The 15,178-nt window shown below is 49.9% G+C and overlaps 1 protein-coding gene across 3 annotated transcripts in view; it reads right to left on the reverse strand.

Moving 5' to 3' along the window:
- Positions 1–15,178, reverse strand: part of KCNH4 (potassium voltage-gated channel subfamily H member 4) — a 51,914-nt gene that overhangs the window by 31,046 nt on the left and 5,690 nt on the right. For 2 of the 3 annotated variants that reach the window (XM_077314306.1, XM_077314308.1), the window contains exons 2-4: positions 5,312–5,545; positions 3,577–3,708; positions 2,170–2,345 (exon numbers count right to left, since the gene is read on the reverse strand). In XM_077314306.1, the coding sequence (XP_077170421.1) occupies positions 2,170–2,345; positions 3,577–3,708; positions 5,312–5,545 (542 nt within the window). The remainder of the gene's footprint in view (positions 1–2,169; positions 2,346–3,576; positions 3,709–5,311; positions 5,546–15,178) is intronic. The other variant, XM_077314307.1, reaches the window with a different exon arrangement.

The raw sequence follows: 15,178 nt of genomic DNA on the forward strand, positions 1-15,178 counted from the left end.
GAGCGCTTGGTGGGGGCTTCACGCTAGGGTGGGCTTCCAACTGCTGCCAACCCCTCCCCTCCCCCCAACCCCTCCACACCATTCCCGGTCGCAAAGCCAAAAAAGGCAGCTCTTGGATGCGCCATCCGGAAAGAAATCTTTGCAATCCGGCGCTCTGCTTCGCCTTGCGTACGGAAAGGACCCGGGATGAAAAGAGGACACGGTGGGAATGGGGGAGAGAGAGAGAATCTTGGCCAGCACTGGGTTTGCAATTTGGGAAGCGATCCCTGAAAAGAAGCCTAGTTGAATGCCCAGCAACTAGTCTGACAGCACCCCGATTTCATGTTAAACTAAGCATGGCGGAGAACAATATGGGGGAAAACAAGACAAAACCCACAGTCCGCTCACCTCGGCCCTGAACAGAACACTTCCCTGACCACAAATAAACCTCCCGAGCCCTCTGCCAGCCACATATTGCAATCCTGTGGGAGAAGGTCTCATGTTTCCCTTAGAATAGAATCATAGAGCTGGAAGGGTACCGAGAGGCCATCTAGTCCAACCCCCTGCTCAATGCAGGATCAGCCTAAAGCACCCAGGATAAGTATCTGTTCAGTTGCTGCTTAGAATCATAGAATCTTAGAGCCCGAAGGGTCCTACAGGCCATCAAGTCCCACCCCCTGCCCTATACAGGATCAGCCTAAAGGATCCAGGAGAAGGATCTGTCCAGCCGCTTCTTGAAGACCACCAGTGAGGGGGAGCTCCCCACCTCCTTAGGCAGCCAACTCCACTGCTGAACTACTTGGATCGGCTTGCAATTGTCTCCCTTTCCTCTCCCCACAACAGGCACCCTGTGAGGTGGGTGAGGCTGAAAGAGAGCCTTGACATTACTGCTCCGTGAGAACAGCCCTATCAGGGCTGTGACTAGCCCATGGCCACCCAGCTGGGCAGCCGCTGCTCAGTCTTAACCACTGCACCATGCTGGCCCTCTGTATTGTGCTTCTAGAACTGGGCAAACTCTCACAGGATTAACGAAATATCCCAACCGTCAGAACATCACAGTGTCCTCGTTAGGATATCAGGCATTTGCAACTCTTGTTTACCGCCCATCTTTTCCAGCAATGGACCCCAAAGATACACGTGGCCTGGGGCACTTCTGCAAATGGGAGAAAATGCTGAATCCTACTGAGAGTAAATCCTGCTGTTGCAAGGTGACCTTCTAGAGAGGCTACTGCGTTAGCCGGCCGCAAAGTGACAAGCTTAATGCTGGGAACACTGCAGCCCTTGGCTGCTGCCCAAATTACAAAAGTGGTCATTTCCCCCCTTGAGCTGTAGAAAAAATGGGGTGGATGTTTACCCAATACCTCCCCTCTTCCTTAGAGATGCAAATTAGGAGACAAAAGGATGGGTCATTCCTTCCCCTTCTTCTAACCCAGTGGTTCTCAACCTTCCTAATGCCGCGACCCTTTAATACAGTTCCTCATGTCGGGGTGACCCCCCAACCATAAAATGATGCAAGGGTTCTTCCACAGAAATTAAACCAAAATTGACCAATGGCGTGAAGATCCATGGTTCAGGATTGTATATAAATAGTTTTTTCCTGGGGTTTCTCAGTTCAGTTCTGCCTCTTGTCCCACCATGCCGATCTCACTCTTTTCCGCTGCGCCACACAGACAAATGCTCCATCTCGATCTGACCCACAAGGCTGTTGTGTGGATGGTGCCCCCCCCCAGCCACCCTGCCATGACCCTTGTGAAAGGGTCAACCGACCCCCAAAGGGGTCCCGACCCCCAGGTTGAGAACCACTGCCCTAGCAGGTATGAGAAAGGATAGAAGCGGGTGTGGGTGGGGAAATACAGAAAAATTAATTAACTCCCACCCATTTGGGAAACCCTTGCAGGGCCATCAAGAAACCCCAGGGTTTCACGAAACCCAGGTTGAAAAAGCCTGCCCAAAAGTCCACCCTCCAAAGCATCCGTTTTCTCCAGGGGACTGATGGTTGTAATCTGGAGATCCACCAAACTGGCAGGCTATCTCTTGGTAACCTTGAGGGCATCATTCCACCCCCACCCTGCAGCCTACTGCCAGTTGAGAACAAAATGGTTTATAGTGTTTGAACTGTATATTTAGTGCCTCAGCCCCGTGCCAATAATCGCAAACACAAAGTTGTAAGAAGAAGGATCATCGGGATACCTCGACCTCACTCTCTTCACAAGAAGAAGGGAAGCAGGTCATCCTTACGCTGTTTATCTTCATCTCCGTCCGGTCCTTTTTGGTGAACTGGCTGGCCAGGTGGTGCAGGGCGGTACGGCTCTGCCTCCTGGCCGCCCGCAGGTGGGAACTCCCGGCCTTCTTACACCTGTGCTTTTCTGGAAGGGGAGAAAGAAGAAGGGAACGGAAGTCATTGTTCTGGTATCAGGAAAGGGCGGCTCACATCTATGTAGGCCTCAGCCCAGATGTGCAGTACCCCCCCCCGAAGAGTCCTTCCTGTTCTTCCTGTGGCCTCTCAGCCTCCCCCCCCATCCTAAAATGATGGATTCTTAATCACATAAAGGACGGTTGCTTCTAATGAGCTAGTAGAGATGTCAGCGTCCAGGTGGGCAGAAAATCAAAATATTTATTTATTTGTTTGTTTGCTTGTTTAGATTTTTATACTGCCCATTCTTTGCAGCTCTGGGCGGTTTACATCGAAACATTACCCAACTTTACATGGAACATATGAACCACTTTGAAACAAAATATAACATTGCGTTAGGCAAAGTCAAAAATTCATTTCCTTGGGAGCTGTAGCATAAACGTCACAAGAGATTGAGTTATTCTAGAAGATCAGAAGGGATTTTCCTGTTGCAAAGTTCAAGGCTTGAATCCCACTGAAGTTTGACAACAACGCTTGAAATGCTCCACGTGAAGAAGAAAACTGGCAACGAACTGAGGAAGACTGTCGAAACAGCCTTTATCCGGAAGTCTGTCTTTGAACGTTTATATTTTGGATGCCGCTCTTCATGAACGGTTTCAGCCCCTAATTATTAAGGAGCAGTAACAGCGGGGAGAGGACTGTCCATTTGAAATCATGCTATGTAAAATCTGGGGAATGTTTTTAACATCCTTATTCTTACTAAATATATAATGCTGTGGTAGTTATGTTCATGTTACAGGTCCTAATGAAATTAATTTTGATTTTGCATTTTGCTGTTGTTCCTAAACTCCAGGTGGGGCCTGAAGTTCTCCCAGAATTACAGCTGATCTCCAAATTATAAGGATCATTCTCCCATGAGAAAAGGGCAGCTTCAGAAGGTGGACTCTACAGCTGAGCTCCTTCCTTTCACCCTCTCCAGCTCTGCCCATTGGACTTTTTCTAGGCCTTGCTTGACAAGAAGGCATGGGGAGTATCATGTATAGCTCTGCGGGCTCTTTGGTTCTCACCTCCTGTGACCCTAGAGCAGAGGTGGTCAAACAGTGGTTCTCCTGATGTCCATGGACTACAATTCCCATGAGCTCATGGGACTTCTGGAGCCACTGTGTGGCTGCCCCTGCCCTAGAGACTTTTGACTTGCTTCTTAACTCCGGTGCCTCCCTCCATCCTTCCCTCCCCAGCCTCACCCTCCTTTTTTTCATTGGAGTGGCTCCTTCCATGGTTTTCGGTGATGTCCTTGAAGGAGAAGAGGAAAAGAACCACTTCGCCTTTCTCGTTCTTGATTGGTACGATGTCCAGCAGGCACCAAAAGGCCGTTCCTGTACCGACGAGGGAGAGATAGGTCAAGACATGAGTAACCATAACATTAAAAAAAAACAGTGGGGAAACATTTTTAGTTGGATGGGGCCATACATGCCATCTAGTCCAACCCCCTGCTCAATGCAGGATCAGCCCAAAGCATCCTAAAGCAAGGGTGGGGATAGCTTTTGCTGATTCTCCACTCTTGCTGCTGACCTGGACTCCCCATCATTCATGCGGTGGTGGGTGGGTGGGGGGCTCTCCTGTCCCCGAGAGGCAGCATTGAAGGCTGTACTGGATGGTGCAGGAGTAGCTGTGCTCTGCTGACGGAAATATCCCCGTGGAAATGACTTAAGGGATTTAACACTGTCACACAGGAATTGTTCGAGATTTTCAGAAAAGGGAGCCACTGTTCTTATGGTCTTTTTACACCTGCACCTAGGGCGATATCAATAAATTCTCTGCCTATCCTTGAATTAGGTTCTTTATATTCTTGGTTTAGCTCTTTTGGGGGTTAAGGTGTCTTCAGGGTGGTGACTCTCTCCCAGTCTGACCTACCTCACAAGGCTGTTGTTGTGAAAGCGAACTACAGTGGGGGAGTGTGATTTTTGTAAGCTGCTTTGGGGTCAGAGATCTGACCTAAAACGATCTAAATTAATACAGCGCTCAGTACTGGAGTGTTTGCTTGGAAATCCGGGCTACAAAGTTATCCTCTGCAGAGCTACGGATGGGCTGGTCTTCACCAGCAGAAAAAGAATATTATTTGTCATGTGGTCATGGGTAGTCGATGACATCATTGCATTTGGCTTTTTAGAGACATGTTTTCCCATCTTTCTTGATGTTACAAGGTGTGGCATAAAGGAGTACACCTGGGAGGTCATGACCAGCTACAGAAGGAGAGAAGTTTTGATGCCTGCAAAGGCCAGGGTAGAAAGCCGTTGCTATTTCTGCAATTGTTCTCAGGAGAAAACAGAAAGTCTGATAGAAACAATTTGTTGCTGGAAAACCGATCCATTTCTAGCGATAGACACCCTGCAAATTTAGGAGCTGGGCCCCTCCCCAAACTTGTCCTTTCTGCAAAGGTGGAATCCAGAATGTTTATTTTTGATAATGCCCCACGAGCCCATTCTGTTGTGGAAAATGAATGTTAAAAGGGAAACTTTGTGCCACAAATAACTAGCAACTGGTATAAATTATGCAAAATAGTGTGTATATTTTCCTTGCTCTGCATCCCTCTCCTCCCTCACCTGCTTTAGATAAAAGCCAAAATCTATGGAGGCTGCACAGTGGCATGATAGCTTCTTACAGATCACCGCAATCTTTTTAGCCTACCTTTGGAGGTTTGGGGGATACAACTTAAAAAAACAACAATAATAAAGCACATGGCGCCATCCAAAGCAGAATCACGCCCTTCTAAGACCCCTGACTTGAACAGACTTAGAAGGGTCATGTGGCTCTTCTCAGGGGGGGCATGTAATCAAGGATAGATGGACCGTTTAAGCTCCTGAGATTTTTCCTGGTGGGCTGCTGGGCCGGAGTTGCTCACAGGTCAAATAATAGTCCCCAGTCCGGACATTCAACAGATCTGGAATAGCCCCCCTCCCGTGAGACCCCAAAGCTCACCACTCTTCTTGTAGAAGCAGACTTCGGTTTGGTATTCCTGCTTCCCTTCCAGCACTTTCTCGATCCGCTGCATGACAGTCTCGCTGGTGTCGGTGCCGTAGAGGAAACGGCAGCTGCAGGTCTTCTGCATGACTTCCGTCCGGGCAAAGCCGGTGAGGTCGCAGAACCCGTCCGAGCAGTAGACGATGGGGAAGCCGCGATGCACCTGAGCGTTGGCCAAGAGGAAGTTGCTGTCTGCGGAAGAATACAGAAGGGAGGCCCGTCCTCAGCGAAGGGAGCACAGGAAGCGGGTCAGAGTCCAGAGGCACCTTCAAGACCGACAAAACTTCATTCTGGGTTTAAGCTTTCATGTGCATGAACCCCTCTTCAGATACGCTTAAATAGAATTCCGCAAGTCTTATAGATAGCTAGAGAGGGGGACATTAATTGCCAGGAAGAACTAGAATCGTAGAATGGGAAGGGGCCATCCAGGCCAGCCAGTCCAACCCCCTGCTCAATGCAGGATCAGCCTCCAGCATCCAGGAGAAGGATCTGCCCAGCCGCTGCTTGAAGACAGTCTTTGAGGGAGAGCTCCCCACCTCCTTGGGCAGCCCATTCCACTGCTGAACTAGACTCATAGAATCCTAGAGTGGGAAGGGGCCATCCAGGTCATCTAGTCCCACCCCCTGCTCAATGATGGATCAAGCATCCAGGATAAGGATCTGTCCAGCTGTTGCCTGAAGACTGCCAGTGAGGGGGAGCTCCCCACCTCCTTAGGCAGCCCATTGCATTGCTGAACTACTCTAACTGCAAAACATTTTCCCCTGATATCTAGTCAATATTATTCCACGTGAAGTTTAAACCCATTCCTGCAGGTCCTACCCTCTGCTGCCAACAGTAACCACTTCCTGCCCTCCTCCAAGTGGCAGCCTTTCAAACAAAAAGAGCCATCCTGTCCCCTCTCAACTTCCTCTTCTCCAGGCTGAACATCCCCAAGCCCCTCCAGAACTGCACAAGGTACTCCAGGTGAGGTCTGAGCAATGCAGTATACAGTGAGACTATGACATCTTGCAATTTCGATGTGGTGCCTCTGTTGATACAGCCCAAGACTGCATTTGCCTTTTTTATTATCGTATCACACTGCCTGCTCATATTTCACTTGCAGTCCAACAAGGACCCCAAGATCTTGCTCACCCTCACTGCCCCCCCATCCAGTTTGCATGCTTCACAGTCAAAACAGGAGTCTAAAGGATGGTTTTGACCTTCCGAAGTCTTTATGGCCTATTCAAAGGACCCCGTCCTGAGCCACTGCTATTAACTGGGGAGGGGGACCTTTCAGCTCATGCATACAGGAGTTCATTAGCCGCCAGGTGCCTGCTTTGCAGGAACAGGCTAGAGGTAGGGCTTCAGAGAGCAGAAGGGCATTTGAAAGAAGAATCCCGGGTGTGCACATTCATCCCACTTTCACCTGCGGCGAGCAGGTTTGCTAGGTTTTTATCTTCTTTCGAAAACCTGCCAAACCTCTTTGGAAACAGCCTGGCGAAAAAAAGAACAAGGTCGCAAGCCAGCTCTCCCCTCCCCACAGAGCCTCTCTATCGGCCCATCTAACATCCAGCTAAACATCAGGAAGAATTTCTTTGACCGAGCGGTTCCTCACAGGGACAGGCGTCCTCGGGAGGTGGCGGGCTTCTCCTTCTCTGGAGGGCTTTAAGTGGGGGCAAAGGGACTGTCAGACAGTAATGCTGATTCTATGATTTTAGGCAGAGCATGAGAGGGGGCAGGAAGGGATGAACCGGGGCTCGGCTCTCGTGGCCGGTTCTTGCGAGCCCAGGGTAATGCCGATCACCTCTTGGGGGCCAGGAAGGAATTTCCCTCCAGGCCAGATTGGGCAGGGGTCCTGGAAATTATTTGCCTCCCTCTGGGAAGTCACTGGGGTTCTGCAGGAGAAGGTAGCTGTGCCTAGATGACCCTTGAGGTCCCCAGCTGCTCTGTTTCTAATATACCTGACATGGTTGCTGTGAGCAACAAACAGACTAAGGGAGAACCAGGTATCCAAGTCTTCTTAGAGAGAAGGCAAGATAAAAATGGGATCGGTTTAGGGAGCAACTTAAGGAGGTCAACTAGGAAGGAAATCTGTTATGTTCAGAGCCTTAAATATCATGTCCTTTCCATAGAGGCCTTTGAGGATTTTATTTACCTCCCCGCCAGCACAAGTCTCAGCTGCCTCCCTCTGCCCGTGAAGCCTCTGTTAAGGGGGCAGGACGTTTCCCCCCAGGCTTGTTGGCCACCCTCCTCTCTCAAGCCGATTCCATTTCTTTTTAAAACAACGGCCCGTCTCAAACCGGATGTGATCAAATATTATGTAACACGGAAAATCTTGCACGTTAATCCTGCTCGCCCTCCAAATATCTCAGGGCGGCATACGGAGCTCCCCCTTCTCTGTTTCCTCCTTACAACAACCCTGGGAGGGATGTAGAGCAGAGAGAGAACAGACAGCCCAAGATCCCCCAGCAAGCTTCGGGCCAGAGGGGAGATCTGAACTCAGGTCTCAGTCGGACACGCTGGCTCTGAGCAGGCACCTTTGCTTCAGCAGGAAGTAACTGCAAAGTGAACGCCGGGGGAACAAGCAAAGCAGGCCCCAAGTGAAGGATCTAAGCACAGACAAAACTCCAAGGAAAGGGGAAGGGATACAGAAGGAAACGGGGGAAGAAGAGATGGAGAAGCTTGGCAGATTCTAATTAACCAAGTGCAAGGAAGGAGATTTTCAGCTATCAGGAGCACAAAGATAGGGTTGCCAATTTCCAGGAAGCGGCGGGAAATATCCCACTCTTACAACTGATCTTCGGACCGCAGATATCAGTTCACCTGCCAGCAGGGGCTCATGGGAATTGTAGTCCATGGACATCTGCAGAGCCACAGTTTGCCCCCCCCCCTGCTGTATGGTGCTGTGGGTAGAGCATCACATTAGAACTGGAAAGATCCAGGGATGAATCCTTGCTCTGCCTTGGGAGCTCACTGACCAACCCTGGGCCGGTCCCCCCCTCTCTCTCTCAGCCTAACTCACCTCAAATAGGAGAACAATGTTATAAACCACTAAGTATCCACACTGGGGAGAAAAGCCAGGCCTAACCATCTAATTAAGGACTGGCAGGGCGAGAAAGCAGAAACGAGAGTGCAGAAGACAGACGTTGCTTTAAAGGGGAACGGCAGCCGCTCGATCGGCATCGAACAAGGAAAGGGAAGGCCGTGTAAAAAACCTCAGGAGGAGGAAAACTGGGGTGCAGATCCTTTGGCTTTCTATAAGACTTGTGCACAGCTGCTTCCTGGTGGATTGTGTCCCACACGGTTGTGCCTCTCTGTCTCCCACTCTGCCATCTTTAGTGAACAAAAGTTTCATTAAAACCCAGTGGCAAGCAACCGTTAGCAGAGGAATTAGCTTTTGCGCGCCTGCAGATTCTCAGCACCTCCAAACGGCTCCTTCAATCGGGCAGTTTCAAGTTCCTCTTCGTGGACATTCCTGCCCCTCCTCTCACTTCCCCGAGCACTGATGTGCTGCCCACAAGGGGTCCACACGGGCCGGTCACCCTCCTGGCCCCTTGCCTTGACACAAATGACTCTGGATCTGAAAGCTGACTGTGCGCTTTGCTTCCCGGTGACTCAGCAAATGCTAAACTCGGAGAGCCACCCGTCCCCTCTGGGGTGGGGGTAGTGGAGGGGAGAGACGGGTGCCCTAAGCTGACTCGATCCCTGTCCGAAGGCTCTAAGAGAAATTGGGATAACGAATGAACTGGACGGAGGGCGAAATTGCTTAAAATGCATTTTGGATGCTTAAGCCACAGGGCAGGACTCCACACAGAGAGAGCTGCGATTTGGAACAGGCCTGGGGCTTAATTAGGCAAATTTGTGTCCGCTTTGCATAAGTTATTCTGCACCTGAAACAATAAGTTGGAGAAGGCTCTGAAAGATCCCACTCCCCAATACCGGGGATTTCGGCTCTGTGGCCTGTTCCGTCTTCTAAAAAGAGGCGTTCTCAGGCACATTTTGGTAGTCTCGAGGGTTAGCGACTTTTCTTTAAGACATGGGGCAAGCTTGTGTGTCACCACTGCAGAAGGATAGAATCATAGAGTGGGAAGGGGCCATGCAGGCCACCTAGTCCCACCCCCTGCTCAGTGCAGGATCAGCCTCAAGCAACCAGGATAAGGATCTGTCCAGTCACTGCTTGAAGACCACCAGTCAGGGGGAGCTCAGCTCCTCCTTAGGCAGCCCGTTCCACTGCTGAACTAGACTCATAGAATCCTAGAGTGGGAAGGGGCCATGAAGGCCATCTAGCCCAGCCCCCTACTCAATGCAGGATCAGCCTCAAGTATCCAGGAGAAGTATCTGTCCAGCCGCTGCCTGAAGATTGCCAGTGAGGGAGAGCTCCCCACCTCCTTAGGCAGCTGACTCCACTGCAGAACTACTCTGGTTTGAATTATTTTCCTGATATCTCACTTGCTAACATTCTACATGCAGTTTAAAGCCATTCCTGCAGTTCCTCTCTGCGGCTGCCCACAGGAACCTGCCCTCCTCCAAGCGACAACCTTTCAAATACTTCAAGAGAGCCGTCCTGTCTCCTCTCAACCTCCTCTATTGATAGATCACTGTAGGGTTGTAATGAGATTTGAAGCAGCTTCCCTAAATTCCCAGCTTCCATTTCTTTTTAGAAGTCAGTCTCCAACCTCGGCCCCCATGCAGGTATGCCTTTTTCTTTATACCACAGTGAGAGTGAGAGAGAGAGAGAACGAGAGACTTGGGTTTTAAAAAAATGAAAGCAGGAATTAGAACCACAATGGGAAGGCTCCCTAAGGGCCATCTAGTCCAACCCACTGCTCAGTGCAGGAACGGCCTCAAGTGTTCATGAGAAGCATCAATTCAGCTGTAGTTTGAAGGCCACCAAAGAGGGGGAGTTCCCCATCTCCTTCAGCAACCAATTCCACTGCTGAACTGCTCTGACAATTTGTTTGCTCCTATCTACAGTCCCACCCCCTGCTCGGTGCAGGATCAGCCTCAAGCATCCATGAGAAGCATCTCTCCAGCCACCGCTTGAAGACCACCAGAGAGGGGGAGCTCCCCGCCTCCTTAGGCAACCGATTCTGCTGCATAACTACCCTGACAATCTGTTTGCTGATAACTAGCCAGTGCCATTCTACATACACAGAATACATCCAGCCCAATTAGCATTGCCCTGACCAAGATCTTGCCCCATCTCAGAAGCTAAGTTGGGTCGGCCCTGGTGAGTGTTTGGATGTTAGACCAGGGGTAGTCAACCTGTGGTCCTCCAGATGTCCATGGACTACGATTCACATGAGCCCCTGCCAGAAAATGCTGGCAGGGGCTCATGGGAATCGTAGTCCATGGACATCTGGAGGACCACAGGTTGACCGCTTCTGTGTTAGACCACGAAGGAAATCCAGGGTTGCTGTACAGAGGCAAGCAATGGCAACCAGCCTCTCCCAATCTCTTGCCTTCAAAACCCTACTGGATCCCCCTAAGTCAACTGCAAGCTGGTGGTCCTTTCTACCCTTTGCTTGAGAAGACAAGGAGCGGCAGGATATAGAGAGAGGAGGAACCCGAGGATGAGAACGCCGCGGCGAAAGACAAATCGTTTGCTGTCACTGGATCCGAGCACCTCAGCCGGAAGACTGATGCACACGAAAAACCATGTTAGCCAGAAACAAAACATCCCCCCCCCCCTGCATATCATTTTGCACGCCGCTTTCTGTGATAATGGGCTGCAGGAGCATTAGAAACCAGAGTCTTTTTCTGCCAGAGATCAAAATCTCCCGGGAGGTTTTAGGAAAATGGGGATTCACAGGTCTCTGTCTAGCAGGATCAATTTATCCCACGACTGCCTGGCCTTGAGCGGGGGGGGGGTGTGCCCCATTCGCAGCCATCTCCTTCCCGTGGTCGAAAGCATTTGATTGAGACGCTTTGCCCGGCGTTGTGTTGATGGGGGCGCTGCCATCCCATCGGTGGGCACGCTGCCAAGTCAGACAGATGGCATGTTAGCACATAAGGTGCCAAAAAGGACTTTGGGGCTGTGGATTTCCACCCAACAAGGTCAAAACCTTGCCCGGATCTGTGCCCCCAGACAGGTATGCGTATCGATGCATGCATGTATATTCCACTTTTCTCCATTATTTGTTGGTTTATTAGATTTTTATACAGCCCTCCTGGTAATGAAAGAAGATAAAATTAAGTTTTAAAATTCATGTATATAAATAATGGCAGGTTCAAACAGCAGTGACACAGCCACAGAGTCTATTATAATTGGGAGGGAATCAACACATAATCAGAGGGACAGAGGGGTGGGTGGAGCCATAAAGAGGTAGGCAGATAGGTGTGAACTTCGGCCCCAACCAAAAGAGGACCCAAAACGGCTTGAAGGGCTTATGACAACTATTCTAGCTTCTTCCATTTTCTCTCCACCACAGCAACGCCGTGATCAAGGGACTGGCCCAAAGTCACTTCCCCAACAGAGTGGGGATTTGAACCTGGATCTCCCAGATCTTGGTGTCACACTCTAACCCAGGGGTTCCCAACCAGTGTTTGGGGGAATCTTGGGGTCACACGTCCTTTCCCAGATGTTCGGTGGGCCACTGACATCCCTTGACATCAATGGAGCCCACTTTTCTTGTTGCTCAACAACAGCCAAATCTCTTTAGGATCATAATGCTGATAGGAGCCATCCAGGCTAACCCCTGCTCAATGCCGAATCACCCTCAAGCACCCAGGATAAGGGTCTCTCCAGCCACTGTTTAGAATCACAGAATCACAGAGTTGGAAGGAGCCATCCAGGCCAGCTAGTCCAACCCCCTGCTCAGTGCTGGATAACCCTCAAGCATCCAGGATAAGCACCTGTCTAACCACTGCTTAGAATCATAGAATCAGATAGTTGGAAGGGGCCATCCAGGCCATCTAGTCCAACCCCCTGTTCAATGCATCTCCCACAACTGTGAGACAGAAGAAAGCAAGGTTGGCTTTCTGCTTCGGAGAAAGGGGTGTTGCTTCGTTTCAGTATCTTAAGAGAGAGGAGCCACAAAGAAAAGTTTCCCATCCCCAAAACGTACGAGGAGGCTGAGGCCAAGCTGGGACATCAGCCGTGCCTGTACAGGATGAAACCAATGCTTCAGGAGGCTTTCATTTGACACAGAAGCCACCAGATCTCCCTGGGTCTTTTGTTTTCTTCCCGCTCCATCCAAGACCCTGAGGACCTTCTCCCCGAGGACTCGAGAGGCAAGCGAGCAGCGAGAAATGCATCCGCGGGTGTCAGGCTGGGGATCACTGCTGCTGCCGTGTGCCTTCAGATCACAGCAGACCTCTAGAGATGCCATGCATCGAAAGAGAAGGGCGTTGTTTGCCCACAAACCTGGGTTTCAGTGGTGGCTTCGTCTTCTGGAGGGGGCACGTTCTAATCACCTGTCTCCACCCAAACGGCATACAACTGTAGGTCACCTCCGGTCACAGCTTGGATTAATTTAGGAGTTGTGTGTGCCGATGTCGAAAAATAGTTAGCATCTGTGGCTAAGTCCGGTTTTTGGCTTCTAGGATGCGGGATTAGGGAACTGCTTAGACCGCAGAGCATTAAAAAATGCACTCTCCGTGGTCCTGAACAGCTCGTGTGTGCGCGTGTGTGTGTTTTCTCTCTCTCTCTCTCTCTCTCTCTCCCCCCCTCCCCAACCCTCAACCCGGAGACATGTGTTTTTCAAGCAGGCCTCAACACACAGCTCCCGGTGTCCTACATGGATGATCTGGAGCGGCCTGTCATGAGCCAAAGGTATTCTCTCATAGGAGATAAGACAACTGAGACATTCCTTTTATTAAAAAAAGGATTTCAAAGCTGTTTATTGTGTCCAAGAGGGTTACCTCTGGGAACTTCATGACAGGAAGTCTAGCAATAAGAAGGATTGGTCTGACCAGTCTTGGTCAGATACATACAGACACCCCCCCCCCCGCTGCCCCTGCCAATTTATCACCGTCCCACCATTTGCTATTCCCACGGCAGAAGGGCTTTTATCTTCAAAGGACAGTCAGAACACAGCAAAATCTACATTTTTATACCTAGCGCTCAGAAGGTGGCCAGAACTACCCGAGAGCTGTAACAGAGATAGCAATGTGAAGGACACAAGCCCAAGGTCACCCAGCTGGTAGCATATGGGGGAGCACAGAATCAAACCTGGCTCACCAAATTATTTATGTATTTGTTTATTTATTTGTATTTATATACCGCCCTCCCCGAAGGCTTAGATTAGAAGTCCACACTCCTAACCACTACACCAAGTCAGTTGACAGGTGCTTTAGTCTTAGCAAGGCATTAGAGATTGCTTGTTTTGCCTTTTCCTCAATAAAGATATTTTTTTGCTCAACAAAGTCTGCTTATTGGGAATATCAACTGGAACCTCACACATACACTCTCATCTTAACCTACCTCACAAGGTTGCTGTGTGTGTGGGGGGAAATGGAGGAAAGCAGAATGCTACAAGCTGCTTTGGGCCGCCAGTGGGGAGAGAGGCAGGGTATAAATGGAGGAAATCAATCAAAGAATACGCAGGGATGCTCAAAACAGCCAACACAAGGAAATGAAACTCCACCACTGCAGCTGCTGCCCACTGGTAAAGTGGTTCAACAGCCACTTGAGGTGCATGGTAAACAGACCAAATGTTGGATTCACAAGGAACTGCAGCTGTCGAATTGCACATGTTCTCTGTGACATCCGGAGCATCCCGTAAGGAGCATACTGGGATTTCCCTCTCCCTGAGTCTTTGCAGAGCTGCTGCCAGTCAGAATAGATTATGCCAGTCTTGCTAAACCAGAAGTCTGGCTCAGTAAAAGGTAATTTCGTGCCTTCGTTTATTTGAATTGGAGATGCAACTCAGCCCTGGAGCAGCTGCTTGGCATGCGGAAGGTTCCGAGTTTAGTCCTCAGCACCTCCAGCCAAAAGAGTCAGGTGGGTGATAGGAATAAACCTCGGACTGAGATCCTGGAAGGCCACTGACAATCAAAACAGAGAAAACTGACTTTCTTAGACCAAAGGTAGAGCCTCTTGTGGCGCAGAGTGGTAAGGCAGCAGACATGCAGTCTGAAAGCCCTGCCCATGAGGCTGGGAGTTTGATCCCAGCAGCCAGCTCAAGGTTGACTCAGCCTTCCATCCTTCCGAGGTCGGTAAAATGAGTACCCAGCTTGCTGGGGGGTAAACGGTAATGACTGGAGAAGGCACTGGCAAACCACCCCGTATTGAGTCTGCCATGAAAACGCTGGAGGGCTTCACCCCAAGGGTCAGACATGACCTGGTGCTTGCACAGGGGATACCTTTACCTTTAGCACACCTTCATGGGTACACACGGGAGGGAGTTGGAAGGGTAGGGGTAGGCCCCAAGGACTTCCTGCTGCCTTCTGAGTTTTTCTCTCCATTTATTTGTTTGACCAACATGACATTCTCCCTCCAAAGAAGCAGCTTAGAGGGCCGGGCCGGGAAGACAGAAGACAAAAGACCAGTCAACCGAGGGAGTCCAGAGGAAAATCAAGCTGACGTTGGACGAGAATAAACACTTATTTTTTGTTGAACAGCCAAGTTCATATGTGCCAAAATGAGTCCCAGAGGAACAAACTTGCTTTCGACTCAAATCTTCATCAGTGGCTCTCATTGATTGCTCATATCCATTCTAACTAAGGCTTGTATGTGATACATTTTGAAACAAAATCGCCTCAAGATATCCAATAAACCAGTACTGGCTAATAAACCACATTGTAGGATTGTTCCACAGGATTCCCAACTCTGTTTCAAGATATAGGAATCCCTAATATCCAACAATATCTGTTGGATATATTGAAAATGAGTTTGTTCCTCCA

The sequence above is a fragment of the Paroedura picta genome, chromosome 16, assembly GCF_049243985.1.
Source record: "Paroedura picta isolate Pp20150507F chromosome 16, Ppicta_v3.0, whole genome shotgun sequence".
Classification (NCBI taxonomy): domain Eukaryota; kingdom Metazoa; phylum Chordata; class Lepidosauria; order Squamata; family Gekkonidae; genus Paroedura; species Paroedura picta.